Source organism: Podarcis cretensis (assembly GCF_951804945.1).
Source record: "Podarcis cretensis genome assembly, chromosome: 7".
NCBI classification, from domain to species: domain Eukaryota; kingdom Metazoa; phylum Chordata; class Lepidosauria; order Squamata; family Lacertidae; genus Podarcis; species Podarcis cretensis.
The window spans coordinates 93,977,437-93,992,007 of NC_137176.1; the positions used below are offsets into that span (position 1 = coordinate 93,977,437).

General features: G+C 52.7%; 1 protein-coding gene across 6 annotated transcripts; it reads right to left on the reverse strand.

The window, feature by feature from the left end:
- Positions 1 to 3,284: 3,284 nt before the first annotated feature.
- GRINA (glutamate ionotropic receptor NMDA type subunit associated protein 1) lies at positions 3,285 to 13,818 on the reverse strand. 6 transcript variants are annotated; one of them, XM_079984418.1, is made up of 8 exons: positions 13,693 to 13,818; positions 9,433 to 9,767; positions 9,100 to 9,159; positions 8,825 to 8,937; positions 6,071 to 6,271; positions 5,713 to 5,841; positions 5,024 to 5,167; positions 3,285 to 4,476 (listed from the first exon to the last, which is right to left on the reverse strand). In XM_079984418.1, exons 2-8 carry the CDS (start codon positions 9,737 to 9,739, stop codon positions 4,327 to 4,329), a joined length of 1,104 nt encoding a protein of 367 aa, XP_079840544.1. In that variant the 5' UTR covers positions 9,740 to 9,767; positions 13,693 to 13,818; the 3' UTR covers positions 3,285 to 4,326. The 6 variants fall into 6 exon arrangements, with proteins under 6 accessions (XP_079840544.1, XP_079840540.1, XP_079840542.1 ...); XM_079984414.1 differs by lacking the exon at positions 13,693 to 13,818 and adding an exon at positions 13,570 to 13,619; XM_079984416.1 differs by lacking the exon at positions 13,693 to 13,818 and adding an exon at positions 13,506 to 13,537.
- Between the last annotated feature and the right edge of the window lie 753 nt (positions 13,819 to 14,571).

Below are 14,571 nucleotides of genomic sequence, written 5' to 3' on the forward strand. Positions count from 1 at the left end.
AGTGATTGTGATGCAAGCAGCCCTGAGTGTGCTGGAGCTCTTCGGAGCCCTGTGGGGGAGGGGAAGAGAGGCGGGCAGGCAAGCTGCAATAGAAAAGCAGGGTGGGCATCGCCATCACCCAGGAAATTCCCTGCGCCCTGTTGACCAGCTTTGGCCCTGTATACCTGGAGGTCACCTCCATTGTCCAGCCCAGACCCTGATGTCCAGCTCCAAGGGCCTTCTGGCAGTTCCCTCATTGCGAGAAGTGAGGGTACAGGGAACCAGCCCAAGGGCCTTCTCGGTGGTGGCGCCCGCCCTGTGGAACGCCCTCCCAGATGAAGTCAAAACAGATAAACAATCATATGACTTTTCGTAGACATCTGAAGGCAGCTATGTTTCAGGAAGCTTTTAATGTTTGACTTCTTGCCGTACTCTTTATATTCTGTTGAAAACCGCCCAGAGTGTCTTGGGCAGGGTATAAGTTAACAACAACAACCACTTTGAGGGTTTTTTTGGGTTTTTTTTGCAATCAATGTGTGTATAAATGTGAAATAAAATAAACAAAGCCACTTGTCCATTTTCATTGTCTTTTTCTGCACATTTCCAGCTCTACAATATATGGCGGATGCACTACATTCCAAATGTAGATACAAACTGGACGGTCAGTTTAGCTCCAACCCCTTTGCTGAACAGACCAAACTCCCAGGGAATGTGGCACCTGCTGCCCCCGTGTGGCCTCCATGGGGAACAGCAACTGCCACCCCAACCAAGTCAGGACCACGCGCAGCATCCTTCTCCAACACGCACACGTGTGCCAGATATTTTATTAGTATTTTACAGTGACTTGGTATTTTACATAGACATAAATAGAAGTATATTGATTTCCAGTGAGCTAATATATTTTAGAATAAGTAAACATGAGCAATCAATAATAAATAGAGTTTGTGGTGAGCCCATGGGGACTCAAGGTTAACACTTATGTTATAAAAAATAGAAATATACACCTTTACATTAAATGTGTACTATCAGATAAATAACTAGACCTCTGAGTAGTTTCTGTCAGAGAATATTCCCTTTCTCTGTCAACACAGACTCTCAAAAACGTTCTCGAAGCACTGGGCAGTCTCACATGACATGAAATAGATTCAGATGCCTTCCTTTCTGCAAATGATCACGGAGTATTGGCTATAACTTAATCCAAGTGGTGTCAGATACCATCTGGTTAAAGCTTTGTTTTTTAAAAAAAACACAACACAACTTTCAAATTCACTGCCCAGAGTTGTGCAGTGAATTTCTCCATTTTTCTGTCGGCATACAATAAATTTGATTATTTCCCATTTTAGTTTTTAATTACGTAATGAGGATTAATTCTCTGATTATTCACATAATTAACCAACCCAATTTTTTTGTGATTGCGGTTTTTTGTTTTTGTTTTGTATCTGCAAGGTTTTCAAAACTGTTTCAGTGGTGTATTTTAAATGGTTGTAACCCAGTCAAGGACTTGAGGGGAAAGGGTGGATAAATCAATAAATATTTGAGACCAATAACTCAAGAACTCATGCCATCTCTGCAATCTAGATGTGCTATTGCCTTATCTGTAAGTTTTTCATAAAAAGTCAGTTATTTCCAATCAATCTCACGTTTCAGCTGGTGAACCGCCCTGAGACCTCTGGGTGCAGGGCGGTATATAAATATATTAAATAATAATGTTTTTAATATGTTAACCCTTCCTCCATCACAGACCTTAATTTAGTCATAGCTCTTTCCCATAATTTCATTTCACCTAACTGGTCTTTCCCCTCACATTCCATATTCTAAAAGACTGCTGCAAGAAGCAGGTAGCCTGGGATTGACTTGTTCCTAAACTTTCTCCAAATCTTACAAATGACTCTAGTAATGGGATTTGAATTTAATTATTGCAAGATCTTTCCTACTATTATGTCAGCCAATTTTAGTTGATAAACGTATTGGTTTTGTGTGGCAAGAGTTCTCAAACTATGTTCTTATAATGTCCCAATGTGTAGTAATGTAACAGAGAGTGGTACCGTAATTTAACACTTTACATTTGGGAATGCAAATCTTCCTACTAATCACTGTAGGTAAAGGCTCTTTTAGGTTACCCTATGCTCCCCCCCCCCCCAGGAAAGTAAATAAAATTACAATTTCTTAAGTAAGAAATTGCTGACTAAGTGCAATATTTAATAATACAAGGAAGTTCTGTAGCATTTTGCTCATTTTTATAACTGGCCTTCCAGCCCAGAAGAAATTCAAATTTTCCAATCTAGGCAGATATTTTATTATTTGTTGCATTCATTTAGAATGGTAGTGTATGATTAACTCTTTGCAATCTTGGATAATTTCAAAGTTCCTTATTTGTGTCAACCACTTGGATTTTTTAAAATACCAATGCTATATCGCCTGCGCCCAAGTTAATCGTTAAATGGCCATTTCCTCCCTTCAAATGTAAGAAGATTTGACACTAGTTCTAGATTTTGCAGTACCCGAAATAAGTACGTCTGTTCCATTCTATCAAATGCTTTCTAGCTTCTAACTTTAGAGAATTGTTTTTGAAAGGTTTCTGGATATTTGATGTTAAACCTGTGGTTTTTCATAAATCCTGCCTAATTGCCCTGAATATATACATTCTTAAAAATCTGTTTTATCTTTCAGCCAATACTAGACCAGGGCTTAAAAACTGTAGGTCTGTATGTCCAGCTACCGAGAAATCTTTTGCTGGTGTTTGAGGATGACAGTCTGAGCTTCTTCTCATTTGGCGGAAAAGATGGTGCCAGTGATAAACCATACAAGGAAATGGGCAGGGTGGGGGCAGCGCAAGCATTGCAAGCTGAGATGGGGAAGGGGAAAGGCAGCCCTCTTTGCAGGGGCCTCAACTTGAGCTGCCACTGCTTCCTCCAAGGAGCGCTGGAGTTGCAGCTCTTTGTTACTACAATAGCACAGCTGCAGCTTCGAAACTTGCTGTATTAACCTGGACACGCCACATTACATCTCAGGCAAATCAAATTACTCTGAGCTGGCTTCCCTAAGCAGCCGCTGGTGCCTGTCAACATGCCAACAGCTGCAGGATGTGTGCATTCCTGTGCTCATTGCAGCCCCTCAATATACAGCAGAGGTTCAGCCCCAGAGATTCAGTCCCTATCCAGGCCCAGGACTCGAGAGGCTCCTGGTCTTTGCGTCCTGCCTTGCAGCCTCCTTGCAGGGATGTTGGCCATGCAGCATTCCACCCCCCAGCGCTGAAAAGAACCTTTCCCCTCCAGCCCCAAAGACAGAACCGAGGACTATCGATATCTGGTACATTCTCACTTTTATTAGGACATCCTATTTTTACAGTTTAGTGCAGAGGCTGGCCCTGGGGGCACAGTAGTGGCTGCTCAGCATGCAGTAGTGCAGGGCCCCCCTAAAGCCAGCCAGATTGCGGGGGGCAGGGAGGGGGGAGAAGAAGGGGAGAAGGAAGGATGGGGTACAGGGTCCCCAGACAAAAAGGGTCAGGAGACTTCACAGCTCTGTAGAAAAGCAAAGTGTTTGAGGGCCAGGAGCAAGGAAGGTGTCTTCCCTGCATGCCCCAAGGGGAGCCTGAGAAAAGGCAGCTGAGCAGTCTCTGCCCCTCGAGCCAGAGGGGAGAAGCCACCCCTACTTTTCTGGACGATATTTGTAAAAACGGGACATGGGCATCATCCAGGCACTCAGCCCCCACAGTGGCTGGAGCAGGAGAGCCCAGCAAAGTGGGAAGCCAGCCTGGGCAGGACAGGAAGCGGCACCCGTATCAGTATCATTCAGGGGTGGGGGTGGAAGGTGGCAAGGGGGGTGGGGAACCTCGCTGCCAGCCAAGAGGCAGGGGGCGGTTTGCGTGTGTCCAGAGCCCCAGAACAGCCCTGTACCCACGGGAAGAAGCGGCTGTGAGTGGCACGCCCAAGAAAAGGAGATTCCTCAAAATTAAATTAGCATTTCTAGACCAAAATACAAAAGAGACAAGCACAGCGTATTTACATCCTCTTCCGAACTCTGCACAGCCCAAGGGAGACGCAGGGCAGAGGAGCCCTTCCTTTCCAAAAACTGACACCAGCATACGGCAGGCTGGAGGTGAGCGCTGCCTCCCCGGTTGGCTACCTTGGACTCCCCCTTCTTTTCAGGTACCCTTCCCCAGAAAAGCACAAGACAGGGAGGGGGAAGAGGCAAAGAACTCAAACTCAAGGGACGGGCAGGAACACAACAAAAACCGGGGCGGAGGGGCGGGGGAGACCCCATGGGGGGGGGGAATAAAAAGGAGGAGAACCACAACCAAAGACAGGGCTTGGAAGGAACTAGCCCCTGAAGGGGTCAGAGGGCGGCCTACTCCTTGGCACGCCCAATGATGGCCAGGATGTAGAGGAAGATGTTGATAATGTCCGTGTAAAGGTTGAGGGCCGCAAAGATGTATTCCTCTGGGCTGATGGCCAGCTGCTTGTTCCCTATTATCATCTGGGTGTCCATGGCCAGGAACTGCAAGGAGAAAGCAGGTCACGTGGGTCACAAGAACCCCCAGGAGAGCCAAAGGGGCCTGCGCCCCAACACACCCCACCCGGACCCCAGGCCCCCCAGCTTGCTTGCTCTGGACCCCCCACCCGCTCCACTGCTGGGCCTGGGATGCTCTCTCAGCTGCCTTCAGGCCCTCAGCATCCTAGGAAGGAAGGAGGGGCCGGGCAGGTGCTCTTTCCACCAGCACAGGTGGGTGAAGGGGGGGTGGAGAGGGAGGGGCTCTGCAGGGACTCTAACTTAGGGCTGGGGAGATCAGGATCTGCTGGCAGATCTCTATGGGTGGGTGGCCAGCAGGCTCCGACTACCTGACAACTGCAACAGCTAACAAGCTCTCCTCTAAATCTGGGGGGGCAACCAGGAGCTGTCTTTTGTGCAGAAGGCCTTGCGAACAGAGATTGGCTATTGATCCCTGGGCTGAACAGGGAGGGGGCTCAGAGGCCCCTTCCTTCCCCTTAATTCTCAGCGCCCTTGTGCCCGGCCGGTGGATCTTGGGGCCCGCGGGGAGACTCACGCAGGTGAAGAGGAGGGCGCCCAGGGAAGCATAGACAATCTGCAGGATGCGGTTCCGGATGAAGATGCAAAGGATGGCGAAGATGAACAGGACCACCAGGCAGACAATCAGCACCCCTCGGCACGAGGTGAAGTCGTACTTGGTCTGCAGACAAGGAGAGGAGCCCCAGGACAGAGGTCAGGCAGTGTCCCACAGCCCAGGCCCCCTGCCCCACATGCCAGAGCCCCCAACGCCATCTCTTCACGGGCTCGTTTGCCTCAAGGGGCCAGTGCAGGACATGGTGGCCTGGCAGCCTGGGCAAGGGTGGCAAGCAGGGGAACCAGCACACTCCGCCAGAGACCAGCTGCCTGACCTGTGGCACTTCAGTCTGCTTTGCAGGGTCTTATTCTGCATCAAGCAGCCATTGGGTCAAAAGATGTAGGGAGCAATGCAGAGCCCCGGGAAAGGATTCCCTGCACAGCCATCGCTGACTGGAATCTCTTGGGTGCCAATTCTGCCATCCCCACCCACCCACTATCCAGAAGAGCAAAGGCCTCTTTGGCTTCACAGCCCCCCTCCAAAGGCAGGATGCCAACCCAACAGCCCAAGGTGCACTTCTGGGCAACCCAGGTGCTCACACTGGGAGAAACAATGCCTCTTGTCGCCCCCCCCCCCTCCCAAGGGAAGGCGGGCAGAGCAGACACACCAACCTGCAGGGAGAAGATCACGACAGTGAAGCAGACGACGGTCGTGATGCCCACGGCCATGATGACGGCGTCCGTGTCGTAGAAGCTGGCAATCATGCCCACCATGTAGGAGAGGCTCAGGGTCAGGATGGACTGAGGAGGAGGAGGAGGAGGAGAGGCAGGTGCCTTCAGCAGTGAGCCTCAATCCAGGCCCCACATCACCCCATATCTGAGTCAAGGGGCAGCCATCTCTGCTGCCTGCCTGCCTGCCTGGCTAGGCCAAGGCAGGCTTCTAAGACTTTTTAAACTCAGAATTCAATCCATGGCAGCAGCAGCAGCCGCCCCCCGAGACCACGTGCCCCCTGCCCGCTGCCCCGCTTACCATGGCCACGAGGTTCCAGGGGTGTTTGCGCCGGAACTCCCCACAGCAGCTGAGGACGATGAGGGAGATGAAGAAGAAGACGTAGGAGACGTAGTAGGTCCAGACATTCTTCCGCACAAAGCCCTTCACGCCCTTCACGAAGGTGAAGATGGCCACAAAGGCAAAGGTCACCGACAGCTGGATGGTCAGCACCAGGAACACCTGCAGGGGGACAGAGGCAGCCTCCGTCACACCAGCCAGAGCCACTCGGGGGGGGGGGCAGAGCAGGCAGCACTCAAAACATGGTGGTGCCCCCCTGGCAACAGCTGCTTCAGTGCCTCCTGCCCCTTGCGGGAGGCAGGGAGCTGGACTGCATGGACCACCCACGGTCATTGCTCAGGGGCTTCTGCTGGTGTCGAGATTTAATATTGGAGATGCTAATTTTGCTGTTACTGATACTGATTTCTGGTATTAGATAGATAATTTTTTAATTAAATTTTCTGTTTTACAACTTAAAATACTAATTGTACACCCTTAAGATATCACTGACTTCCCTTCTTCTCTTTCCACGGTTCATTTTACATATCATAAATCCCTGCATATTTTACGAAAACTACACCATTCAGTATTCCATTATTGCATCCATCAAAACTTATTTAAACTGTTGAATTTAGCTTAATGCTGCTGGTGTTTTCAGCTGTACAAAATTATTTCCCATATATTCAACAAAAGTTTCCCAATCTTCTTTAAATGTATGTTCTTCTTGTTCTCTTATTCTATATGTTAAGTCTGCAAGTTGTGCATATTCTATCAACTTAAGTTGCCGTTCTTCTTTGGTTGGGACCTCGCTCGTTTTCCATTTTTGGTATTACTGTATTTTTCGCTCCATAAGACACACTTTTTCCCTGCTAAAAAGTAAGGGAAAATGTGTGTGCGTCTTATGGAGCGAGTGCAGGGGGGAGGCAGGCAGGAAAAGCCCCCCAAAGCTGCACACAAGCTCTGCGTGGCTCTTGCGGGCTTTTCCTCAGGAGGGAGAAGGGACTGGTGCGGCCAGTCACTCCCTTCTCCCTCCTCGTAGAAAAGCCTCCTTAAAGTGTGTGCAGCTCCTGTGGGCTTTTGTGGTAGGTGGGGGTATTGCCATAGCCGCGCGCAGCCTCTCCCTGCCGGAGAGGTTGCGCACGGCTAAAGAGGAAGCCAAGACAGTGAGCGGGATGGATCCTGCTCGCTGTCTTCGCTTCTTTGCTCTTTGGGGCTGGGGGGGGGATCGGGCTTCCCCGGCAGCCCCGAGAAGCTTGCTGCGCGCCTTTCCACTGCTCCCCGACCTGCTCTTTGAGGCTGGTGGTGGGGCAAAGCAGCGCTTCCCCCCGCTGCCAGCCCCACAAGCTCGGGGGGGGGGCAGTGGGAAGGCGGTGCGCAGCCTTTGCGCTGCTCCCCGACCTGGTCTTTGAGGCTGGCGGTCTTTGAGCAGCGCTCCCCCCCCCCCCGCCAGCCCCAAAGAGCAGGTTGAAAGGAACCCAAAGCCTCCGGAGCACAGTGGGAACTCCCGCCACGCTCCTGAGGCTTTGGGTTGCCTTCACTGAAGCCTGGATAGCGAGAGGGGTCAGTGTACACGACCCCTTTCGCTCTACAGGCTTCCAAGGTAGCCCCCTAAAGGCGACTGAACACACCTTGAACGGCACCTTGTTTTAGAGGGGGAGAACAAGGGGGAAAAAAATCTCCCCCTCTCTGCACAGCGCCTCCTGCCGCTTCGCTGAAGGGGCAGAGAGGGGGAGATTTTTTCCTTCTTGTTCTCCCCCTCTAAAACAAGGTGTGTTCTATGGTCAGGTGTGTCCTATAGAGCGAAAAAATGGTAGTTTTAGACCTTGTGTCTCAAATGAAGGCTGGCAACACCATCAGCTCCGCCCTGTGAGAATCCTTTGCAGACGAGCGCAGTGCCTGGAGGCAGCCAGGTCCTGCACCCACAGCAGAGACCAGAGGAGGAATGGCTGCTTGGGGGAGCGCAGAGAGAAGAAGGGCCCCCTGGCATCTGCAGAAGCACAACCAGACGCCTTTCTCTGCCCCAGATGCAGCAAAACATTTCTCTCCCGTATCGGTCTCCAATGGAGTGACATCACCCCCAAAGGTGTGCTCCCGAGACAGATGGGTGTCAACAGTAATGACGTAGTTTGGCTGTGTATGTTGAGATATGCTTTTATTCATTACCTATTATTGTTCCGTTTTTGGAATTATGTGACTCTCTTCATGTTGTGAGCTGCCTTGATTGCAATTTTAACTAGGGGAAAGTGGCATGCAAAGAAACCCCGATCAATAACAGATCTAGCTTCTTGGGGGTCTGACCCTTCCCTGCCAACGAGGGTCTGCGCACTGCCAGCCCCTCTCCTCCTCCTCCACCAGCAGCCACAGCACTTCCAGAGCTTCCTCCCACACTTGGACTGGACTGAAGAAGAAGAGTTTGGATTTGATATCCCGCCTTTCACTCCCTTTAAGGAGTCTCAAAGCGGCTAACATTCTCCTTTCCCTTCCTCCCCACAACAAACACCCTTTGGAGTGAGTGGGGCTGAGACACTTCAGAGAAGTGTGACTGGCCCAAGGTCACCCAGCAGCTGCAGGTGGAGGAGCAGGGAAGCGAACCCAGTTCCCCAGATTACGAGTCTATCGCTCTTAACCACTACACCACACTGACTACACCCCATTGCCAGGGCCAGAGGCAGAAGGAGGGAGGGAGGGAGAAGGGCAGGAGCCCCACAGCCTCTGCACACCCACAGCCCGACTCACCTTGCGAATGAAGGCCTGGCGGATGGTCTTGTCCTCCCAGTTGGTGGGGGGGAAATCCGGGTTGTCATAGTAGGAGGGCGGTCCGTCCTCATGGTAGTTGCTGTGCACGGGCGCTGGGGACGAGAAGCAGCGCAGCCAGTCAGGCAGGGGCTCCCCACCCGGCGGCTCTCCCTACAGATTCCAGAGGGAGCAGCAGCAGCAGCTCCTCCTCCTCCTCCTCTTCCTCCTGCCCCCTCACCCAGCCCGTGGCAGGGGTGATGAGGGCGGGCGCTCACCAATCCTAGAGTCTGCGGTGCCTCCTCTCCATACCACATAAACAGGGCGCCTGGCTCCAGCTGGGGGGCACAAGTGCAGCAAGAGAAGAGGAGAGGAGACTGAGGAGGGGGCCACAGAGCAGCGCCCCCCAGGGAACGCTACTCAGGCTCCTCGGGGCAGCCCAGCTCCCCATGGAAGCAGCCACAAGGCGGGAGGGTGCTCCCCGCCTGCATGGGCCAGGGGGTCTCTCCCTTGGCTCACAGGAGCAGCTCTTCTGCCACCCCAGCAGAGACCCCACAGCCCCCCTTCCTGCCCCCCACCATTGCAGCAGAGCGGGCAAGTGGACTACTTACAGTCTGGGTCCACGGCAACTCCTGGATGCGGCTGGGCATAGGGCCCCTGTGGGTAGGGCCCTTGCGGGTAGGGCGCCTGGGGGTAGGGCGCCTGAGGGTAGGGTGCCTGGGGGTAGGGTGCCGCTTGTGGGTAGGGTGCCACAACCGGGTAGGGGCCCTGCGGGTATCCAGGCTGGCCGTATGCCACGGGCTGGGGCTGCGGGTAGGGAGCCACTGGGTAGGGCTGCTGGGCATAGCCAGGTGGGGCAGGCGGCTGCTGCCCAGGGAAGGGGTCTCCAGACACCAGGAAGCTCTTCTCATGCGACATCTTGGCCGGGTCTCCCACCACTTCGCGGCTGCAGAGGGGAGAGAGAGAGGGTTGGCAACTTCAAGCAGTGCAGAGGAAGACCACCCTCCCCAGCCGCAAGCAGCCCACCCAAGATTGAGTGGGGGTCCGGGGGAACGCCCTCCCCTTCTGCCCAGAAGTCTCACACGGTGCAAACCAAACAGTACGCTCACATATATTCCCACAATCTAAGAGCCCATTTTTCACATAATTTGGTGCGATTTCTTTACAAAGATGGGTGTGAGAGGAAGGTGGACAGAATGCAGAGGGCGGAAGAGTCCTGGGGAAGTTAAAGGCAGGGGGAGGAAGAAGGTTCTGAGCAGAGCCCACCCCCTTCCAAGACGCGGCCCCTGACCACAAAATCCAGCTCAGGACTTAGACATTTGACCAGACACCACTCGTCCTTTCTCAAGCCTACGGACGGCTGCTATTGCTACTTATAGACGGAAAAGCTGCCTCTCTGGATCAAGGCTTCTCAAGAAGGTGAAGAAAGCTTTGCCTCACAGAATCATTTAATTGTAGAGCTGCATGGGACCCCGAGGGTCATCTAGTCCAACCCCCTGCCATGCAGGAATCTCAACTAAAACACCCTTGTCAGGTGACCATCCAGCCTCCGCTCAAAACCTCCAAGGAAAGAGAGTCCACCACCTTCCCAGGGAGTCTGTCCTGGAGCCGAATGGCTCTGACCATCAGAAATAATACCGGTTAACTACAGCTGTAAAATACAAAACCCCACCAGCCCATCAATCCAGTGAAATACAGTCCAGCCTATAAGAAACATTTCCAGAACGACATCATTCATCAAGTGCAACCGTTAAAAGCCACTCGGCACAGGCAGGGTTTCAATCCCACCTAAAACACAGAAACTGAACATCTTAAGCGAGAGGCCACTGCGGAGAAGGCCCTGTCTCTAATGCACGTCATTGGGGGGATGATAAGCAGGGCTTCAGGCACTGATCTGAGCATGTGGGTTGGGTGGTGTGGAGGCAAATGTTCTGATCACCTGGCACTCAGCACCAGCACTTGGAACAGGAATACTGAAGGGCCAGAAATGTCCAAGATGCTCAGGGAGGCTCAATCCCTGGCACCAAACCTACATTTGCACAGTTCTTCCAAAGTCATACAGATTTTTAGAGCATGCAGTGCTTTCCTCTCCAAGTATCGGCTTCACTGACATCCGGTTCATTTCTGGGCCCAGTTCAAAGTGCTGGCTGCACAGAACCAGGGGACATAACTAACCGTCTCCTCCACAAGATCCTGTCTGCTCAGATCTGATTTGTTTCTATTCAAACTCTCTTCATCCCAAGATGGCTAACAAACAGCCAGCAAAGCACCATAAGGAGCAATGAAAAAGCACTTACAGAGATCAGGGAGAGAAGGAGAGCAACCCAGCAGCATCAGCAGCAAAACCACCACAAAAAGCAGCCTCAGCACCCTTGGAAAAGCCCCCGAAGGAACAGGGAAGAGCTTGTCAACTGGGCAGGCCAGAAGCCTGCCAGAGAGGGGGAAGGAGGCAGCTCCAAGGCCTGCCCAGCATCCCTGCCAAATGCGAATCTGGCACGGTTGGGGACAGAGCAGTAAGGAAGTCGCCAGCCATTCCTGGTGGCAGAATTCTGCACTGCCTGAAGCGTCCAGGCTCTCCTCCCAAGGGAGCCTGCAGCAATGCAACCAAGACACGACTGGCGCCTTTGCCACCACATGCCCACCCGAGATGCTTTGGCCGAAAAGGTGCATGGTGGTGTTTTCAGCACCGCACCTGTGGAACTGCCTGCCCCCCAAAATCTGCTGAGCCTTCTCAGGGACGCTGAGTCATCCATTAGACCATTTTACTCAAACAGTCCGTTGGTCTGCCAGTTTTGATTTCATTACACGCCCCCCTGCTAACTTTCTATCTTCTGTCCTAACTTTTTCATATGCTCCTTTTTAAATAGATTATTTGAGGGGACTGTGTGTGTGCTGTAAAGTGCCGGGGGCAGAGGGGACACATTTCAATATGAAGAAGAAAAGCAATTCCCAAACTGTGCTGTAAACAGCTGGCCATTGGGGGACTGGGCTTCAGGTAAGAACTGTTCACAAACTGAATGGGAATCACTGGAGGATGAGGAAGAAACTTCTGCAGGGAGCTGCAGGAATGTGAAGTCCGAGGGAGAGAAGAGGCCGTGTCCAAGAGACCCCTTTGGGGAAAGGGCCAAACATGAAGGAGCCCTTCCAGGGCCCCCCCCTCAAGTGGGAGGGAGAAGCACAAGTGCTTCACACTTGATGGAGAATTAAGGAAGTGGAAGTATCAGGAAGAAAAAAGCAGGTCAGGAGGCAGCTGGACGCAATCCCATTTCCCAGTTGGAAGTAAAAGAGTAATAATGATAATTTTGTTCTTTATATGCCACACATCTGACTGGGTTGCTACAGCCACCCTGGGCGGCGCCCAACAAAATATTAAATACACAATAAAAACCTCAAACATTGAAGACTTCCTTTTACGATTTATCTGGAAAATATTTGTGATGAACAGACAACGCTAGTTGGATTTAAAGAGGCTTTGTGATGAGAAAGGGTATTGTGGGAGGGATAAGAGTTGTAAAGATTAATTAACTGGCAATACAATTATAAAGGAAATGTGAAATAAATATAAAATTATGAGGATTGTGGAGGGAGCGGGGGGAAGTCCAAAAGAATTTGGCATTATAGTGGATGTGAATGTGTTATTTAAATCTGTAAAAGAAAATTTTTCTAAAAAATTAATAATAATAATAATAAAAAAACATTGAAGACTTCCCTGTGCAGTGGCACCTTCAGATGTCTTCTATAAAAGTCGAGGCGGTGTGGTATAGGGGTTGGAGTGTCAGGCAGGGTGGCATCGGCAACTAGGCAGCAGCCACAAAAACACACAGCCCCCCCCAGGCATCCAAGGCAGAACACCCCTGGAGGACGCGCACACACACACACACACACACACACACACGCCACCACGGGAGGAAGACTGAAAAGCCATGAGCAGCAGAACTGCCTCCCAGTTCACACCTGGCTCCCACCCACTTCTCTGCTGTCCTCTTTTTAAGCAGCCCTCCCCCAAGACAAGAATAAAACAGGGGTGCCGGCGTGACCCACACTTGGATCTTCATCCGCCCTCCGGAGTTTGGTCTCCCAAAGGTACAAGCAAGCGGTGGTTCAAACAAGGCCTGGCCTGGCAGGAGCTGGGGGTGCTCCTCCTGCTGCTGCTGCTTCTGCTCTGCTCCCAGATCTCCTTGCCAGGGGAGGAGGAAGAGGGTCTCCAGGGAGGGGCTGGTCTCCCAAGGCAGCCCTCAGAATCTGCTGAAAAGCAGAGAACAACCCATTGAAGTGAACCAACTGGCTCAGAGTCAGAGCACAGGAGCAGGGCTGGCAAGGCCCAGGTCACCCTCGCTCACCTACCTTGCAGGGTTGTTGAGAGGGGAACTTAGGGAGGGGAGACCACGCAGGCTGCTTTGAGTTCCCTGGAAGACAAGCAGGATGCTAAGGGATAGGTGAACTCTATAAAGTGATCCTCCAGGCCAGTCCCAGCTAGCTGTGTCAGCCCCTGCCCCCCAGGAGGCTCTCAAGATGCCAAGGGGCAGCAGGAGAAGGTGCTGCCCCAGCCTGGGCACTGCTCGGCTCCCTGGGGAGCAGCCTTCTCCTGGCCAAGCACGGGAAGGTGTGATCTCCACACCAGAGACCCTCTGGGCACACACACAAGCCCTTGGCAGCGTAACCAGCCTGCCTCCCTCTGGGCTACCTGGCCGAGAGGGGCATCCAAGACCCCCTTGCCCTGCCCAACTCCACAGCTGGGCGTTTGCAACCTGGGGTCAAGAGGGTCTTTGGGCTCTGTGCCCATGCTCTTAACCACCAAGCAGAAGGCAATTGGAGGGAAGGGCTCTTCTGCCACGTTGGCCCACCCCCACTTCCACAAAGGCCCTTCTCACCCCACCCGGCAGCAGCTTTGCCTACAATGCTCCGGCAGCCAGGCCCTCCTGCTGCCCGCCTGGCACACGCAGAGCGCGCCCAGCAGGTCAGGACCAAGGCGGCCACACCCTCCCCGGCTGCGGGCAGGAGCAGCCCCCAACTGCTGCCAAGGAGGCCGGGTTCTCTTCCTGCCTCTGTTGCCATAGCAGCCACCAACAGCCACCCCCCTTCGTTCTCAGCAGCCTTCCTTCCTGGTGGCTGGGGCCAAAGCGCTCTTGCAGGCTCCGGACCCCACCACCCCCTGCTCTGCCTCCTTGGGGACACTCTTACGAGGAGCACAGGAAGGGAGACAAAGGGGAGGATGTGAAGCTCATCAAAACAGGGTGTGTTGAAGTCATCAGCGCAAGACGGCTGCAGGAAACTCTTCTGGGCCTGCAGCCCCCTTCCCTGCCTGCGCCTTAACGTCGAGCAGAAGCAGCAGCCTGAATAAGGAGTTCCACTTTGCACCCCCTGCTCTCCAAGATCTAGGCAAGGGTCTGTGTCCTGAACTAGCCGTGGCATCTGGGAAGATTCTGGACAGACCAAAGAAAGTCCTCCTTCATACAGTGGCGAGTTCACCTGTGGAACTCCCTCCCCCAAGAGGCAGGGATGGCCACCAAGTGAGATGCCTTCCAAAGAGGATTGGGCAAAGGAGGCCATCAATGACTGCTAACCAGGACAGCTCTGCTCTGTCTCCACAGTTGGGAACAGTACATGCTTCCCAAAAGCCATTCCTGGGAGCTGCAAGAGGGGAGAGGGCTTGTGTTCGAATCTGACCTGTGCGTTTCCCACAGGCATCTGTTTGGCCAGTGTGAGAACAGGGGGCTGGACAAGGTGGGCCTCATCTAGTGTGTTGAACC

Excerpts from the sequence above, each read along its gene's own strand:
- GRINA (XM_079984413.1), bottom strand. The coding sequence starts at position 10,943 with ATGAACCGGATGTCAGTGAAGCCGATACTTGGAGAGGAAAGCACTGCA. Across the intron at positions 5,168-5,712 it reads TCGTGATCTTCTCCCTGCAG|ACCAAGTACGACTTCACCTC; the intron begins GTTGGTGTGTCT and ends CCTTGTCTGCAG. Across the intron at positions 4,477-5,023 it reads GCGCCCTCCTCTTCACCTGC|TTCCTGGCCATGGACACCCA; the intron begins GTGAGTCTCCCC and ends TTCTCCTTGCAG.